This window comes from Pristis pectinata, chromosome 3 (assembly GCF_009764475.1).
Source record: "Pristis pectinata isolate sPriPec2 chromosome 3, sPriPec2.1.pri, whole genome shotgun sequence".
Classification (NCBI taxonomy): Eukaryota; Metazoa; Chordata; class Chondrichthyes; order Rhinopristiformes; family Pristidae; genus Pristis; species Pristis pectinata.
The window spans coordinates 34,449,044-34,462,825 of NC_067407.1; the positions used below are offsets into that span (position 1 = coordinate 34,449,044).

General features: G+C 37.1%; 1 protein-coding gene across 7 annotated transcripts in view; it reads right to left on the reverse strand.

Annotated features, from left to right (window-relative positions):
- patj (PATJ crumbs cell polarity complex component) overlaps positions 1-13,782 on the reverse strand; it is a 226,077-nt gene that overhangs the window by 176,845 nt on the left and 35,450 nt on the right. For 5 of the 7 annotated variants that reach the window (XM_052011643.1, XM_052011649.1, XM_052011645.1 and 2 more), the window contains exons 12-15: positions 11,445-11,561; positions 7,605-7,664; positions 2,630-2,706; positions 1,281-1,337 (exon numbers count right to left, since the gene is read on the reverse strand). In XM_052011643.1, the coding sequence (XP_051867603.1) occupies positions 1,281-1,337; positions 2,630-2,706; positions 7,605-7,664; positions 11,445-11,561 (311 nt within the window). The remainder of the gene's footprint in view (positions 1-1,280; positions 1,338-2,629; positions 2,707-7,604; positions 7,665-11,444; positions 11,562-13,782) is intronic. The other 2 variants (XM_052011644.1, XM_052011648.1) reach the window with 2 other exon arrangements.

A 13,782-nucleotide genomic window follows, 5' to 3' on the forward strand; every position in this document is an offset into this window, starting at 1 on the left:
GCAGAAAGTTCTGCTCCAATACTGGGAGTTCAAAGAGGGATCACGTAATTGCAGTGATTCCCCCACAACTAAAAATGGTGCTTCCCTCAAAAATTCTTGTGTAAGGTCAGAAGGGGTGAAGGTTTCTTTACTGATTTGAATGGCAGGAATGACTGCAAGGGATTTGGCAAGAAATTATACTTCTTATAAACGAGATCTTTTTTTAGCATTCTTGTGTATTTTTGTCAGTCTGAGTGTTTCTGAATAATTTTCGAGGTTTACATTTTTAAGTTTTAATGTTATCTTTGTTTCTTATTATGTTTGAGTATCTTTGAAACATTCAGAAATACTTCTGGCTCAGTCTGAGGATGTGATTCTGCTGATGTCAGAATGTTTTCCTGCTTCCAGTGGGCAGGCTTGATCAGGCTACCTGACTAATGGATCCCTTACCACAATGGATCCTACCAGCTTTCCCCCTGAACTTCTCACCAGAAAGATTGTTTTACCACTAACAGTAAAGTGAGCATTTGGTGAAATTTAGTTTTGAATGTCTTTTGGAGCACAGAATTCTTCACTTATTGAAACCGGAGGTGGAGGTTACTGGAGCATTTAAGGAAAAATTAGAAAAAAAAAATTGAAGCCCATGAAATAAAAGCTCAAAGAGAATGGGATTGGACAAACACCCTACTTTGGTATAAAACTGTCAATAGGATTCAATTTCTCTGGTTGGAGATGCAAAGAAGTATAGTCTTAAAATTAGGAAGAGATTATTTAGGAGTAAAATCATGAAGCGTTTACTTGCATTAAAAGTAGAAATTACTCTTTCTACCTGTTCCACATCCCTGCCCTCTAAGACTATGATCAGCAAGTTTGTGTTGGCTAAGAGAATAAACAAGCTGAGATAAAGATCAATCTTGATTCAACTATACAGTTAAAGAGACACAAAGGACTGATTGGCCCACTTCTGTTCATATGTTATGAATTACAAGCAGCAGAGAAAACATCCTAAGCCAAATGTTACTCATTCTATTCCATAATTTCAGTAATGAGAGGTCAAGAAATAACAGGAATAACATCTCAATGACCCGGTCACAAACAATGACACTGGTAACAGCAGAAGTGCTGCAGGCATTAAAGATAACCTTAGGTGACACAAGTGGTGATACAGAGCTGAAAGTGCCACTGCTAAATCAAACTGACACACAGAGCACTTGACATTCTGCTGCAAAACCCAACAAGGAAACAAATGAAGTCTTAACTATTTCTGCCATTAATATTTTAATGGATCTGAGCTATATTACCTTAGAATATTTCTGCACATCTGCATCATCATAGATCTGAGTGTCCACATTAAGCACCTAATTATGAATAAGTAAGATAATAAAAGTTAATTGAAATGAACGTAGCATACGATCAATGCATTTTCACTCAAATATCAACAAGCTGATGGTTTCTAATGCTACAGTTTAACATCCTGATCATAAATTAATAGAGGCGATACAGGAACATAGTAAATTAAGTACCTTCATTGATAGAATGGAGAAAATTTTCATAATAATTATGAAATATACTGTTGGGCTTTGTTTGGAGGTGAGGAAAGACCTCCACAATGTTGCAATTAACTGATTTGCTGAGTCAGTTCCTATCCTATGGCACTATCTCTCCACATCAAAGCATTTAGCATGATATCTGTTACTCAACAAGAAAAAAAACCTTGACGTCTCTGTTCTTGTGAAACACTATTTTCAATATCCTCTTCTGCTTAAATGTTTTTTAATCTTCAGATGAGTAAAGCTACAGGAGATAGCAAAAACGAACAATGATGATGAATATTGGTACCAGAATTTACTCGGCAATAGGTATTCCAGCAAGAGAAAATATGATGAATTGAGGACAAAGAAAACTCAAATCACTGAAGGAAGGAAAGGATGAGCATAGATATCCCTGAGAGGAAGGAATGTCATCAAAGGAATTAACTTCTTTGTAACATTCGGAGATAAAATTTTAAAAAGCATCAAATGCAGTAAAATTTCAAAAAATATATCGAACCTAGATCAAGAAAGTCTGCCAACACTGATGGGATACCTGACAAGCATAAAATATATTTTTGGATTGGGTAATTTAGAGTGATAATGCTATTTTCAGAATCCACTACAAACACAGTAAGTGGCTGCTCATGAAATCTTGTATTTATTTCAACTTACAAACTTCATTCAAACATCATCACTTGATCAACATATAAACATAAAAAAAAATGTTTATTTTAAATTTACTTTAGGACAACATATCTAGTCTCCCTCATATATTTGCTCTATAACACAGAACTTGTGCATCAGAAGTAAATTTCAATGGATCATTAAAACATGGTAAATCATATTACAATGACATAATCCATGCCAAACATTAGTTCAGAAGTACATTTCATTAAACCTATTAAATTCTATTGAAGCCATTCTCACTGTCAGGAGTACTCAATGCAAAAATGAACATTGCTTAGTTCAACGAGTTTGTTTTTAAATTTGGAAATGGAAACTAAATTTTACTATTTATGCAAATAAAATTAAAATATGTTTTCTTAAATGCCATCCCATGACATTACTTTTCTTGACCCTCAATTTTTATCAGCAAAAATGGAATTAGAAAATCATACCATCACTTCATACTCTGCCCCCAACAAATTTGTCCATTTGCTCTTTAATTCTTCATTTGTTGTAGCAAGTGTTGTACCTAAAATTTAAAAATGTCATGTTAAATTTATAAAAGAGAATTCGAGCAAAATTACTAAATTAGTTAACAGTATGCAAATTCATCTGGGTATAATAAAACTAGTGGTTATCAATGCCATGCTGGATACACTATTCTTTGCTCATCTTCATCTAGTTATGCTTATTTTTAGCATTGAGCATTCTGGGTTCTTTACAAAATTATGTCTACTCATTGTATTTTAAACCGACTACCAACATTTGATCTATGGACTATTGACAGTCCATTGATCCAAAGTCAGATACACAGAGCTAATGTTTTATTAATTCTAGCGCACAGTGTTGACTGTTTTATTGGGTTTAATGGAATCATTGCACAGAAAGTAAATGCAAATAAATTTGTTTCCATAAAAAATGTTTACAGCAAATAAGATACAGAAGATAGAATAGAATATTTTAAGGATCAGTAGAAATTCAGGGGAGTGAATGATCTGGCTTATATTCCCTCTAATAATGTTCAGCACAGTTAACTTTCAGCTGAAATTTCAAAACAGTAGCTAAGGAAATGCTGTATTTATTTGGTCTCAAGTCCTGTAATATCAACTGACTCTACCTCTCTTAGCAACGTTGTGGCTGAAAGTCTTATCCAGGCCTTTCATAACACTAGACTTGACTTTTGCGGTCGACTCCCTGCTGCCATCCACTTTCTGCACTATGCAGGCATCAAAAATTCTGATCCCCATGTTTAAAAGCCATTATCATTGAAATATTCACTAATCCACATTTACATCTGATTGAGCAATGCCTTAAAAATTTTCATCTTTGTTTTCAAATCCTTGCAGGACCTAAACCCTCTTTACCCTTGCAATCTCTTCTACTTGTCGAAGGTAATTCTGGCCAATTCTGGCCATTTTACCATCTTCATTTAATTGCTCCACCATTAGCTGCAAAACTCTGAAATCAGTAATTCCCTTCCTAAATTTGCTTCTCTGCCTCCATTTCTTCCTTTTAAAATGCTTCTTAAAACCTACCACTTTAACTAAATTTTTACTCATGTGCCCTAATTTTATTCTTCAATAAAATTTTGTTTGACAGTGCCCCTGTGAAATGCTCTGGGACATTTTATTGGAATGAAGAAACTAAATATAGATTGATGTTTCAATTTATAAAAAGACAAACTTCCGATATATTTTTATATGAAATTTCTAGAGGACACAATCTAGTTGATGAACAATAGTTCAGTACTTACACATTTCAAATTCAAATTAGTTCATTATTTGTTTCTATTTTAGAGAAAGCATATTGAAAAAACTTAAAAACTTAATTTAAAAAAAAATGATAGGGTTCGATATGATGGACCAGGGAGAGACAGTTTTCACTTGTGCACGAGTCCAAAACAAGCGGTAACAAATTTGAGAATGTTTCTAAAAAAGTAAGCTAAAAAACCTATGAAACATTGTTTTACTGAACAATGGGAATTTAAAAAACAGAAGAATTATCAATGGAATTTAGTGAAGACTAATCTCCTTAGCACTAGCTATATGATCAAATGGGTTGAAAAAGTTTTACATTATTAATTCAAATAGTTTTATTTTAATTATGAACAATGTCAGTTTACATTTTCAAATAGTTGCACTGACATACCTAAGGGAGGATTGAACTGAGGCACAGTAAAATCAGATTGGTGTGCAGGGAGACTTGCGCTGCCTATAAACACCAGCATAGCTTGGTATTTTGTGCAGTGAGAGAAAAATATACAGATAGGAGACCAAAATCACAAAGCCAAACAGAGCAAAAGCACAATTAACTCTGAAAGGAATAATACTAGTCATGAATAAATGGACTTCTGTGCAAAACTGGTCTAGGCAATTGCAATTGCTTCCAATGTGGAAATTCACCTAAATTTATTTAAATAAATTTAAATTTACCTGTATGTATTTATTAGAGCTCATTATTCAAGAAGGGAGGGAATCAGGAAGCTATAAGCTTGTTAGTCGTACAGCTGTCATTGGCAAAACACTGGAAATCATTATTAAAGAGCAGGACATTTTGAAAATCAAGCAGAGTCAATATGGTTTTATGAAAGGGAAATTGTATTTGTTAAATTTGGTAGAGTTCTTTAAGGATAAAACAAACAAGGTGGATAAAGGAGAACCAGCAGAAGTAATGTATTTGGATTTCTACAAGCATTTGTTAAGGTACCACGAAAAACAGGTATAGCACAAGATAAGAGTGCACAGGATTGGAGGTAATAGCATGATTCAGAGACTCTCTAACTAGCAGAAAGCAAAGAGTAAGGATAAATGGATCATTTCCTGACTGGCAATCAGTAACATTAGGGTGCCACGGGGAGAAGTGGTATGGGCTCAACTATTTACAATGTATTAACAGAATAAGGGGCCAAGTGTACTGTTGCCAAGTATGCTGACGATAAAGATAGGTGGGTCAACGAGTTGTGAGGGGGAGGACACAAAGAGCAAAGGGATTTTAATGTTTAAGTGAATGGGCAAGAAGTTGGCGGATGGGGTGTATTATGGGTAACTGTGAGGTTATCCACTTTGGAAGAGTAACAAAACAAATTATTATTTTAATTTAAGACTACAAAATCCTCTGATACAAAGGGATCAGGAGGTTCTGGTCCAGGAACTATTTAGGAAGGCTAATGGAATGTTGGCCTTTATTACAAGATGAATGGAATATAACAATAGGTAATGTTGATGCAACTTTACAGGGTACTGGTATTGTGTTCAGTTTTGGTCTCCATTCTTGACAGATATAATTGTATTGAAAGCAGTGCAGACAAGGTTCACATGGACGATATCTAGGATAAAGTAGTTGATATCTGAAGAGAGGTCGAACAGGTTGGGTCTATACACATTGGAATTTAGAAGAATGAGAGATGATTTTATTGAAAGATAAGTTTTGAGATGGATTGGCAGAGTGAATGCTAAAGGAAACATAAGAACACAAGAAAATAGAAGGAGGAGGTCACCTGGCCCCTCAAGCCTGCCCTGCCATTCAATATGATCAAGGTTGATCTGCTGCAGACCTCAACTCCAAGGTAATTTCTCAGTCATACAGCGTAGAAACAGGCACTTTGGCCTAGCATGTCCATGCCAACCATCAAGCACCCATTTACACTAATCCCATCTTATTCTCTCCACATTCCCATGAACTCTCCCTGGATCCTACCACTCAGTTACAGGGAATTTACAAGGAACAATTAACCTTTGGGATGTGGAAGGAAACTGGAGCACCCAGAGGAAACCCACAAAGTCACAAGGAGAATGTGCAAACACCACACAGGCAGCAATGAAGGTCAGTGTTGAACCTGGACTGATGTAGCAGGGAGGCAGCAGCTCTACTATTTGCACCACTGTGCCAGCTTTTCTTTCAGAGGCTTGTAACTCACTGGTCATTGAAGCTATTTACATATTTGAATTATGGGAGTCAAGGAGAATAGGAAGATGCGTGAAAATATTATTGGGTTCAAAAATGGATCAGCCATGATCTTATTGAATGGCAGAATGGGGGAGACAAATAGCCTATTCCTGTGCCTGATTCTTTTGCTCTTATGTTCTATCCAACACAAATGAAGGAAGGATTTAATTTTCAACAGAAAGGTTAAGGTTAAGCTAAGGTTTAAGGGAGAGAAAGGTACTACAGCATAAGTGGAAATAAGTGAGCTTGTTGATGTGTTCTCTGACAAGGTGTTGACTTCAAATAAAGCCATTCTTTTACCTGAAAACAGTATCAGAGAGGGGTAAAAGGAAGGAGACATTATTGTCAACAATATAGCATTAAAATACCTAAGTAAATTACCATAATTTAAAATACCCATGTAAATTAGTCCCAGTGACCCTGTAGTTGCAAGCTGTGCCCATGGGGTGGTGCTGTAGCTGCACTGCAACCTTTATCTCTGCGGCCTCTAATATACCATGTGACCATCTGAAATTGTATGGTTTATCTACTAATATTGCAAAGTTAATCTTTAAGAGATAATTTGAAGTCAAGTTCTTTTGAAAAATAGACCAGTATTTTATTTAACACTGTATTTTATTTGAGGCTTAACACTGACTTACTTTGATACTTTCAGTGAAAGGTCAAAGCTCAGGTCAAATCCTGTGCTATTCCATTAATTTTTATTTATCTTTATTAGCTACCATCAACCAGTTTTTATCTCATCCACTTATAGATCTAGTTAAATTAAACAGAAGAGCTGAATAATGATGGATAGAATTTAACAAAAATCAATCTCCTTTGCTCCAGTCTCCATCGGATAGTTTAGGGCATTGGTAAGTTTTATGGCACAAATTCAAATATTACTATTTATTAAAAACATAATCATCAAGAGCAGATGTCTGTCAAATCACCAGCAAAACATAACAGTCCAAACTTTGACAATCCTTCAAGGTTCTATTGCCATAGCAATTTTATTGAATATAAACGCTAGGATGTAATGCTGAGGCTTTATAAGGCTTTGGTCAGACCACATTTGGAGTATTGTGAGCAGTTTTGGGCCCCATATCTAAGGAAGGATGTCTTGGCATTGGAAGAGGTTTACGAGAATGATTCCAGGGATGAAAGGGTTAACATATGACGGGCATTTGATGGCTCTGGGCCTGTACTTGCTGCAGTTTAGAAGGATGTGGGGAGATCTCCTTGAAACCCACTGAATATTTAAAGGCCTGGATAGAGTGGAGTTGGAGAGGATGCTTCCAGTAGTGGGAGAGTCTACGGCACAGCTTCAAAATAAAAGAACATCCCTTTAGAACAGAGATGAGGAGGAATTTCTTTAGCCAGAGGGTAGTGAATCGGTCATTAAGAGTAATGCAAAGATCAGAAAAGATTTTATGAAATATGCTTTCTATTTTAGATTTGACTATCTGATTAATGTAGTACAATATCATGGCTAATACACACCACAAATAGGCCAGGACGTCAAATGTGTGCGGTCAAGTTGATTAAGTTTTGCAAACCTTTCTGGAAACACAATAAACAACATGTTTTGGCACCTTGTTATCTGCTTACATGTAAATAAGAACTTATTGAAAGTCCTTTGAGAAGATTAATATTTTCCCAGCAATTTTCTTGTCTTCTCTAACCTTTCCTACATGTTGCAGAGTTAGGTCACTGGCCTCCACCTTTAACTTTAGACTTCTAACTTCTACCTACTGCAGACCCAGAGTTCTTTGGTGAAGCAGATAGGTACCCATATTATACATTTTACCCATCTTGATCTGCACTTTAATAGTGGACATCATAATGAACAAATCCATTTATATTGTATAAATAGCATATTAAACTAATTCATTTATTTTACACAAATACACAGGTTCCCACCTACAGATACAAAAGATTTATAGACATAATCGTAACAGTGAAGAATTCTGTAATAATTTGTAAACCTTATCCCCAAAGTATTATTATAAACTTCAACCACATTAAAGCATAATGTAATATTGAACACTATTACCCACAATTTGTTGACAAAGTCATATATTAATAGTTATCTGAATATTTTATGTGCAAACACAGCAACTTTGCATGAGAGTAAATGCACAGATAAACACAGAGCTGAAAAAGTTGTTATCTAAGATGTTATCTAAGTCCTTCAATAGTTCTGTGAAAACAGGTCCTTACTTTTGGCCTCACCACTGGAATACAGTGAATGACATAACAGTTGCACTTACATGAGAAATATGAATAAAACACCTCAAAGAATTAAAGCTGAGGTGGTAGAGGAGCCTGCCTAGGTATCATTTAACCTCTGCATATGTAATCAAACCTGAATTAGATGTCAGAAATTATTTGAATAATGTGCTAAATGCCATTTATTCTCCTTGACACTGAAAAATATAATAAATATGAAGGCTGATTCCTTCATCTTTTAACTGTTTTATTCTTTTTCAAAAAATCAAATTTTGAAGGCTCTCCTTTTACTTTTTCTTTGTTCCTTCTCCCTTCCTTGTGTGTTAAGTCAGCCTTTCTTTGCTTAACTTACACTCCCTTCTCCGTATTTGTACTGCTAGTTTCATAATTCTTCAATGAGACTGATAAAGGACGTGCACAATTGCATGTCCCATCTGTCCAGGTGTTCATTCAGCTGTTCAATTTCCCTTACTCAACGTTCTTAGTTCAATGACTTGTAGTGGAAAACATCAAGGGCAATTGTGGGTCTTAGTAAAAGTGACTACTTTTCATTAACCTCCTGCAGTAAGTTAAAGCCTATAAATTACCTAATCCTCTAAATATAAAAAAACTGTTTCAAACTGTTTAGTGTTTTAATAGTATTGTCCCCAAAAGAAATAATTAGTGACAAAGTGTCATCGATATCTGAGGAGCATTTCTGTACAATGCAAAAGCACACTTTGTTTGTACATTTGGCAGGTACAATAGCTTGTCTTGTTTAATTAATCCAGAATGTAACATGAGCTTTAATACAGCCTGCAGTTCTAAACCATTCTTCTGCTCTAATAATGCTATCTTGACATTTATATCAATTCAGCATTCTGACAACACCATAATAAAGCCTTAGTTGCACAAGTTAAACAGTTTGATAGGGTTAGATGGCATGAGATGACTGGTTGCCCTGCTGATGACCCCAACTAAGAGCTGCATTTTAAGTATAAAGCTCCTTTACTGAGCGATTTTTGAATGCACAGATTCAGAGCACGGAATTACACTTTAGTAATCATTGGTATTCAAACTGTTTATAAGGTTTATCCATGTTTGTTTTTTAAACTCTCTCTCTCTTCCTTAGACAAATGAAATAAATGTTTTCAATGTCAGTGCCATCAAAGTAGTACTACTCTTGTTCCAATTAGTACGTTATGGGCTAAAACTTATTGGATTTTCAATGCAAATGTTAATTGGTGTAACATACACGTTCTAATAATGGACCTCAGATGTAAAATAGACGTTTATGTGTTAGTAGTGATAAATGGAGAAGATTAAAGCAAACTGTCATCATCCTGCACCTACCCACACACAAATAAATGAATATTTCAACCAAGAACTTGTCAATGGACCAACAGCAATCTGAACATCAGCTCATCTTCTGTAAGGTTATTCCTCTCTTGATCTGACCATGAATCATTTCAAAGGGGCAGCAAACTTTAGCTATATATTGGGCCAATTCTTGCTTTTTCCTCATAAGTCACCCTTGATCTATCTGATCACAATCTCTAACATCTCCCAAATGCTAATACGCTTCTCCCACAAGTGATTGTTTGAATTCATTCATTTTTCCACACCCTACTTCACCAAGTCAGTCATCAATGTTCTTCTCTCTTATTGAGAATCTGATTCCTTGTTCTCCCTAGGGTCTTAAGTGCACTACTCTGTGTCATCTCTCCTTTGTAGTCCCCTCAGTGAAACTCTTGTTCTGACTTTCCCCAACTAGAAAAAAAAAGCTTCTCTGTATTACATCTTTTACTTCTGAGTAACGAAACTACTATTAGTTCACATTCAGATCTTCCAAACCCAACAGATGACAAGCCACATTTATGCCACTTTCTTAATCCTTCAAACCCAGGTGAATTCAGGTAAATTTGGGTAGGAATCAATTTCTCAAGCAGATAATAAATACAAAATTGGATAAAACAAATCAGTTGTCATGCATTTATTTATCTAGAATAAGATGAAAATCTACGTTCAAAGATTTACATTTCTCCCAGTGGACAGACAGGAAGAAAGTTCTGCAGTTTACTCTGCCACATATTATCAAAAGACATGATATATTACTGGCAATGGTTTTGGAATTTGACAATTCAATTGTCACAATGGAAAAATGTAAAATATGACAAAAATGCTGCTTTACTTGTGGTCTCATACATAAGGTGGTCGTGAAAGCTGTCAAAGTGGTCCACTAATGCCTTCGAAGAAAAGAGTGCAACACCGCTACCCAGTCAGATCTAAGTGAAACTCCAGTTCCTCACTCAGTAGCTACTGGTCTGAAATCAGCCAGGGTTAGAAATAAAAATGTTTTCTTGAAAGCGTTACCAATTTCACCAAAATCAAATCAGAATTCAAGTTCTCCAAAGCTCTCTGTCCCAACCCTCCAAATTCGAGCAATTACACTCTTAACAATACTTTCTATACGCATCTTCTGTTGTTGGGATCATTTTCTACATTTCCTGCCTGCAAGTAAAATCACTCTTATAATAGTTTTTTTTCCCCTAGGTGACTTGCTAATAATCCAGTTCTGTGGGTTCTGAGGTAGCTGATAAGGCCAACGTGAGATCCACAGACTCGGCCACAGCTGAACCAGGAGATGGTCAATGAGGCTTGTGAAAGAGTAGTCTGTGAAGTGGTGAGCTCTTTCTGCCATCCACGCTGGATTTCTGCAAACTCTCAATGCAGGGATTAGAGGTTCTCAATGCCATCACAAACACTCTTTCTCCATTTTGAGTGGTTATGGGCCAGAGATTCCCATGAGTTTCTGAGGATGTTACACTTGTTAACTTGTCAGAACTCTGCATTCTTTCTAGTGCTTCTGTATCTATTTCTAATATGAAGACCACATCTGTACGAAGTCTACGACTGATCTATATGATTCTAATTAAATTTAGCTTTTTTATTTTTGATTTATACTCCTATGGAAGTTAATCAGGTGCTTTGTGTGCACTCCAGACAGATCTGTCAACTGTATTGTTACTTTCAATGAATTGTGAAATACTACTCCTAGATCCCTTAGTATTCCTCAATATTGCACTGTCAAACTAGATTTTGTACTCATATCTCTGGATAAACTGCACATACCATCAATCTTGCATTCCTGCTTCTTTACACATGCATTTTCTTGCTCTTCAACTGCAGAGTGAAAACTGCTTTCAGTGATAAGTGCATTTGTCACATGTGGTACATTATCAAGTTCTGCTGTAAAAAAAAACATATTTACTTTTAACTTCTGCATTATGAATCTCTTCATATTAGAATATCTTAGAACAATCTTATGCTGATATGAGTTCATATTCTTTTTTCTTTGGTGAGCGACATTTTCTGAAAATACATTTTGTAGTGTTCTCTGTTGCACATGATATCATTTGGTGGAAGATGCCTGAACAATGGAAACCAAAACTGTATAATCTTAAACATTACTTCTTTCATTAAAGTGAAACAGACACACTAATTCAAGAGATGACACTTTCTCATCTCTTGTAATAAGAGTGTAATAATACATAATGAAACAGATTTGTGTTTCTTTTTACTTCCGTGATTCCATGCAATATTGTTTTTAATCTATAATATTGTGAAATGCATTTTAATGCTATGCTTGAAGTCCAGAGCAAATAGGATGTCAGCCAGAATTATTTAAAAAATCCCATATTGTATTGGTTTCATTTTTATTAAGTGAAAGCAATTTATTAATTGCTGGTTTGTAATACGTGTTCCATTTCCATTTGTTAAGGTCTGTACCTCTAATTTTGATGTTGGTGTTTTATGAAAGTGATGTTTAAACCAATCACGGTGTAATTATAACATACTGAAGAGGAGCGGCCAGTGTGTGAGTGGCTCAGGGTAGGAGTGGAGCTTGAGGCTTTGACTTGAGAGGCCTCGGCGAGAAGAGGCTGAGGAAGAGCTTGCACCCAGAGAGGTAAGGCCAGGTAAGTTCCTTTATTTTAAATACTTAGAAGTATATAGTGATGGCAGCAGTTAGGGCAGTCGTGTGCTCCGTATGCAGTATGTGGGAAGTCCCTGATGACCACACCTGTAAAAGGTGCATCCAGCTGCAGCTCCTGACAAACTGAGTTAGGGAGCTGGAGCTGGAACTGGATGAACTTTGGATCATTTGTGAGGCAGAGGCAGACATAGACAGGAGTTTCAGGGAGATAGTCACCCCTAAAAGTCAGGAGGCAGGTAGCTGGGTGACTGTTAGGAAAGGGAAGGGGTATAGACAGAAACAGCAGAGCACCCCTGTGGCCGTTCCCATCAACAATAAGTATACCGTTTTGGATACTGCTGTGGGGACGACCTACCAGGGACGAGTTGTAGTGGTCACATCTCTGGTACTGAGGTGGTACCCTCAGCTCAGAAAGGAAGGAGGGAAAAGAGGAGAACAGTAGTGATAGGGGATTCGATAGTTGGGGGACACATAGGAGGTTCTGTGGGAGAGATCGAAAATCCCAGATGGCCTGTTGCCTCCCTGGTGCTAGGGTCCGCGATATCTCGGATCGAGTTCTCGATATTCTTAGGAGGGAGTGTGAACAGCCAGATGTCGTGGTCCATGTAGGGACCAATGTCATGGATAGGAAGGAGGAGGAGGTCCTGCAAAGAGAGTTTAAAGAACTAGGTGCAAAGTTGAAGGACAGGACCTCCAAGGTTGCAATCTCAGGATTGCTACCCATGCCACGTGCTAGTGAGGCTAGAAATAGGAGGATCCTGCAGCTAAATACGTGGCTAAGGAGATGGTGCAGGAGGGAGGGCTTCATGTTCCTAGACAATTGGGCCTTGTTCCAGGGAAGGTGGGACCTGTTCCGATGGGACGGTTTGCACCTGAACTGGAGGGGGACTAACATACTTGCGGGTAGGTTTGCTAGTGCTGCTCCGGGGGGTTTAAACTAGACTTGCAGGGGGAGGGGAATCGGAGTGTTAGAGCAGATAGTGAAGTGGAGGAGGAAAAAGGTCATGCGAGGACTGCAGGTATAGACAGAAATCAAAGGTTTGTTCCTGATAGATGCACCTGAGAACATTTCTATTTCAATGCAAGGAGTATTGTACGTAAGGCAGATGAGTTTAGGGCGTGGATTGGCACGTGGGATTACGCCATTATTGCTATTAGTGAGACCTGGTTGCAGGAGGGGCAGGACTGGCAGCTTAATGTTCCGGGGTTCTGTTGTTTCAGATGTCATAGAGGGGGAGGGATGAAAGGGGGAGGAGTGACATTACTAGTCAGGGAAAATATCACAGCTGTGCAGAGACAGGACAGCCCGGAGGGCTCGTCTACAGAGGCCATATGGGTGGAGCTGAGGAACAGGAAAGGTGTGGCCACACTAATAGGGTTGTATTATAGACTGCCCAATAGTCAGAGAGAATTGGAGGAACAAATCTGTAGTGAGATAGCAGACGAACATAAGAAACAGAAAGTTGTCATAGAGGG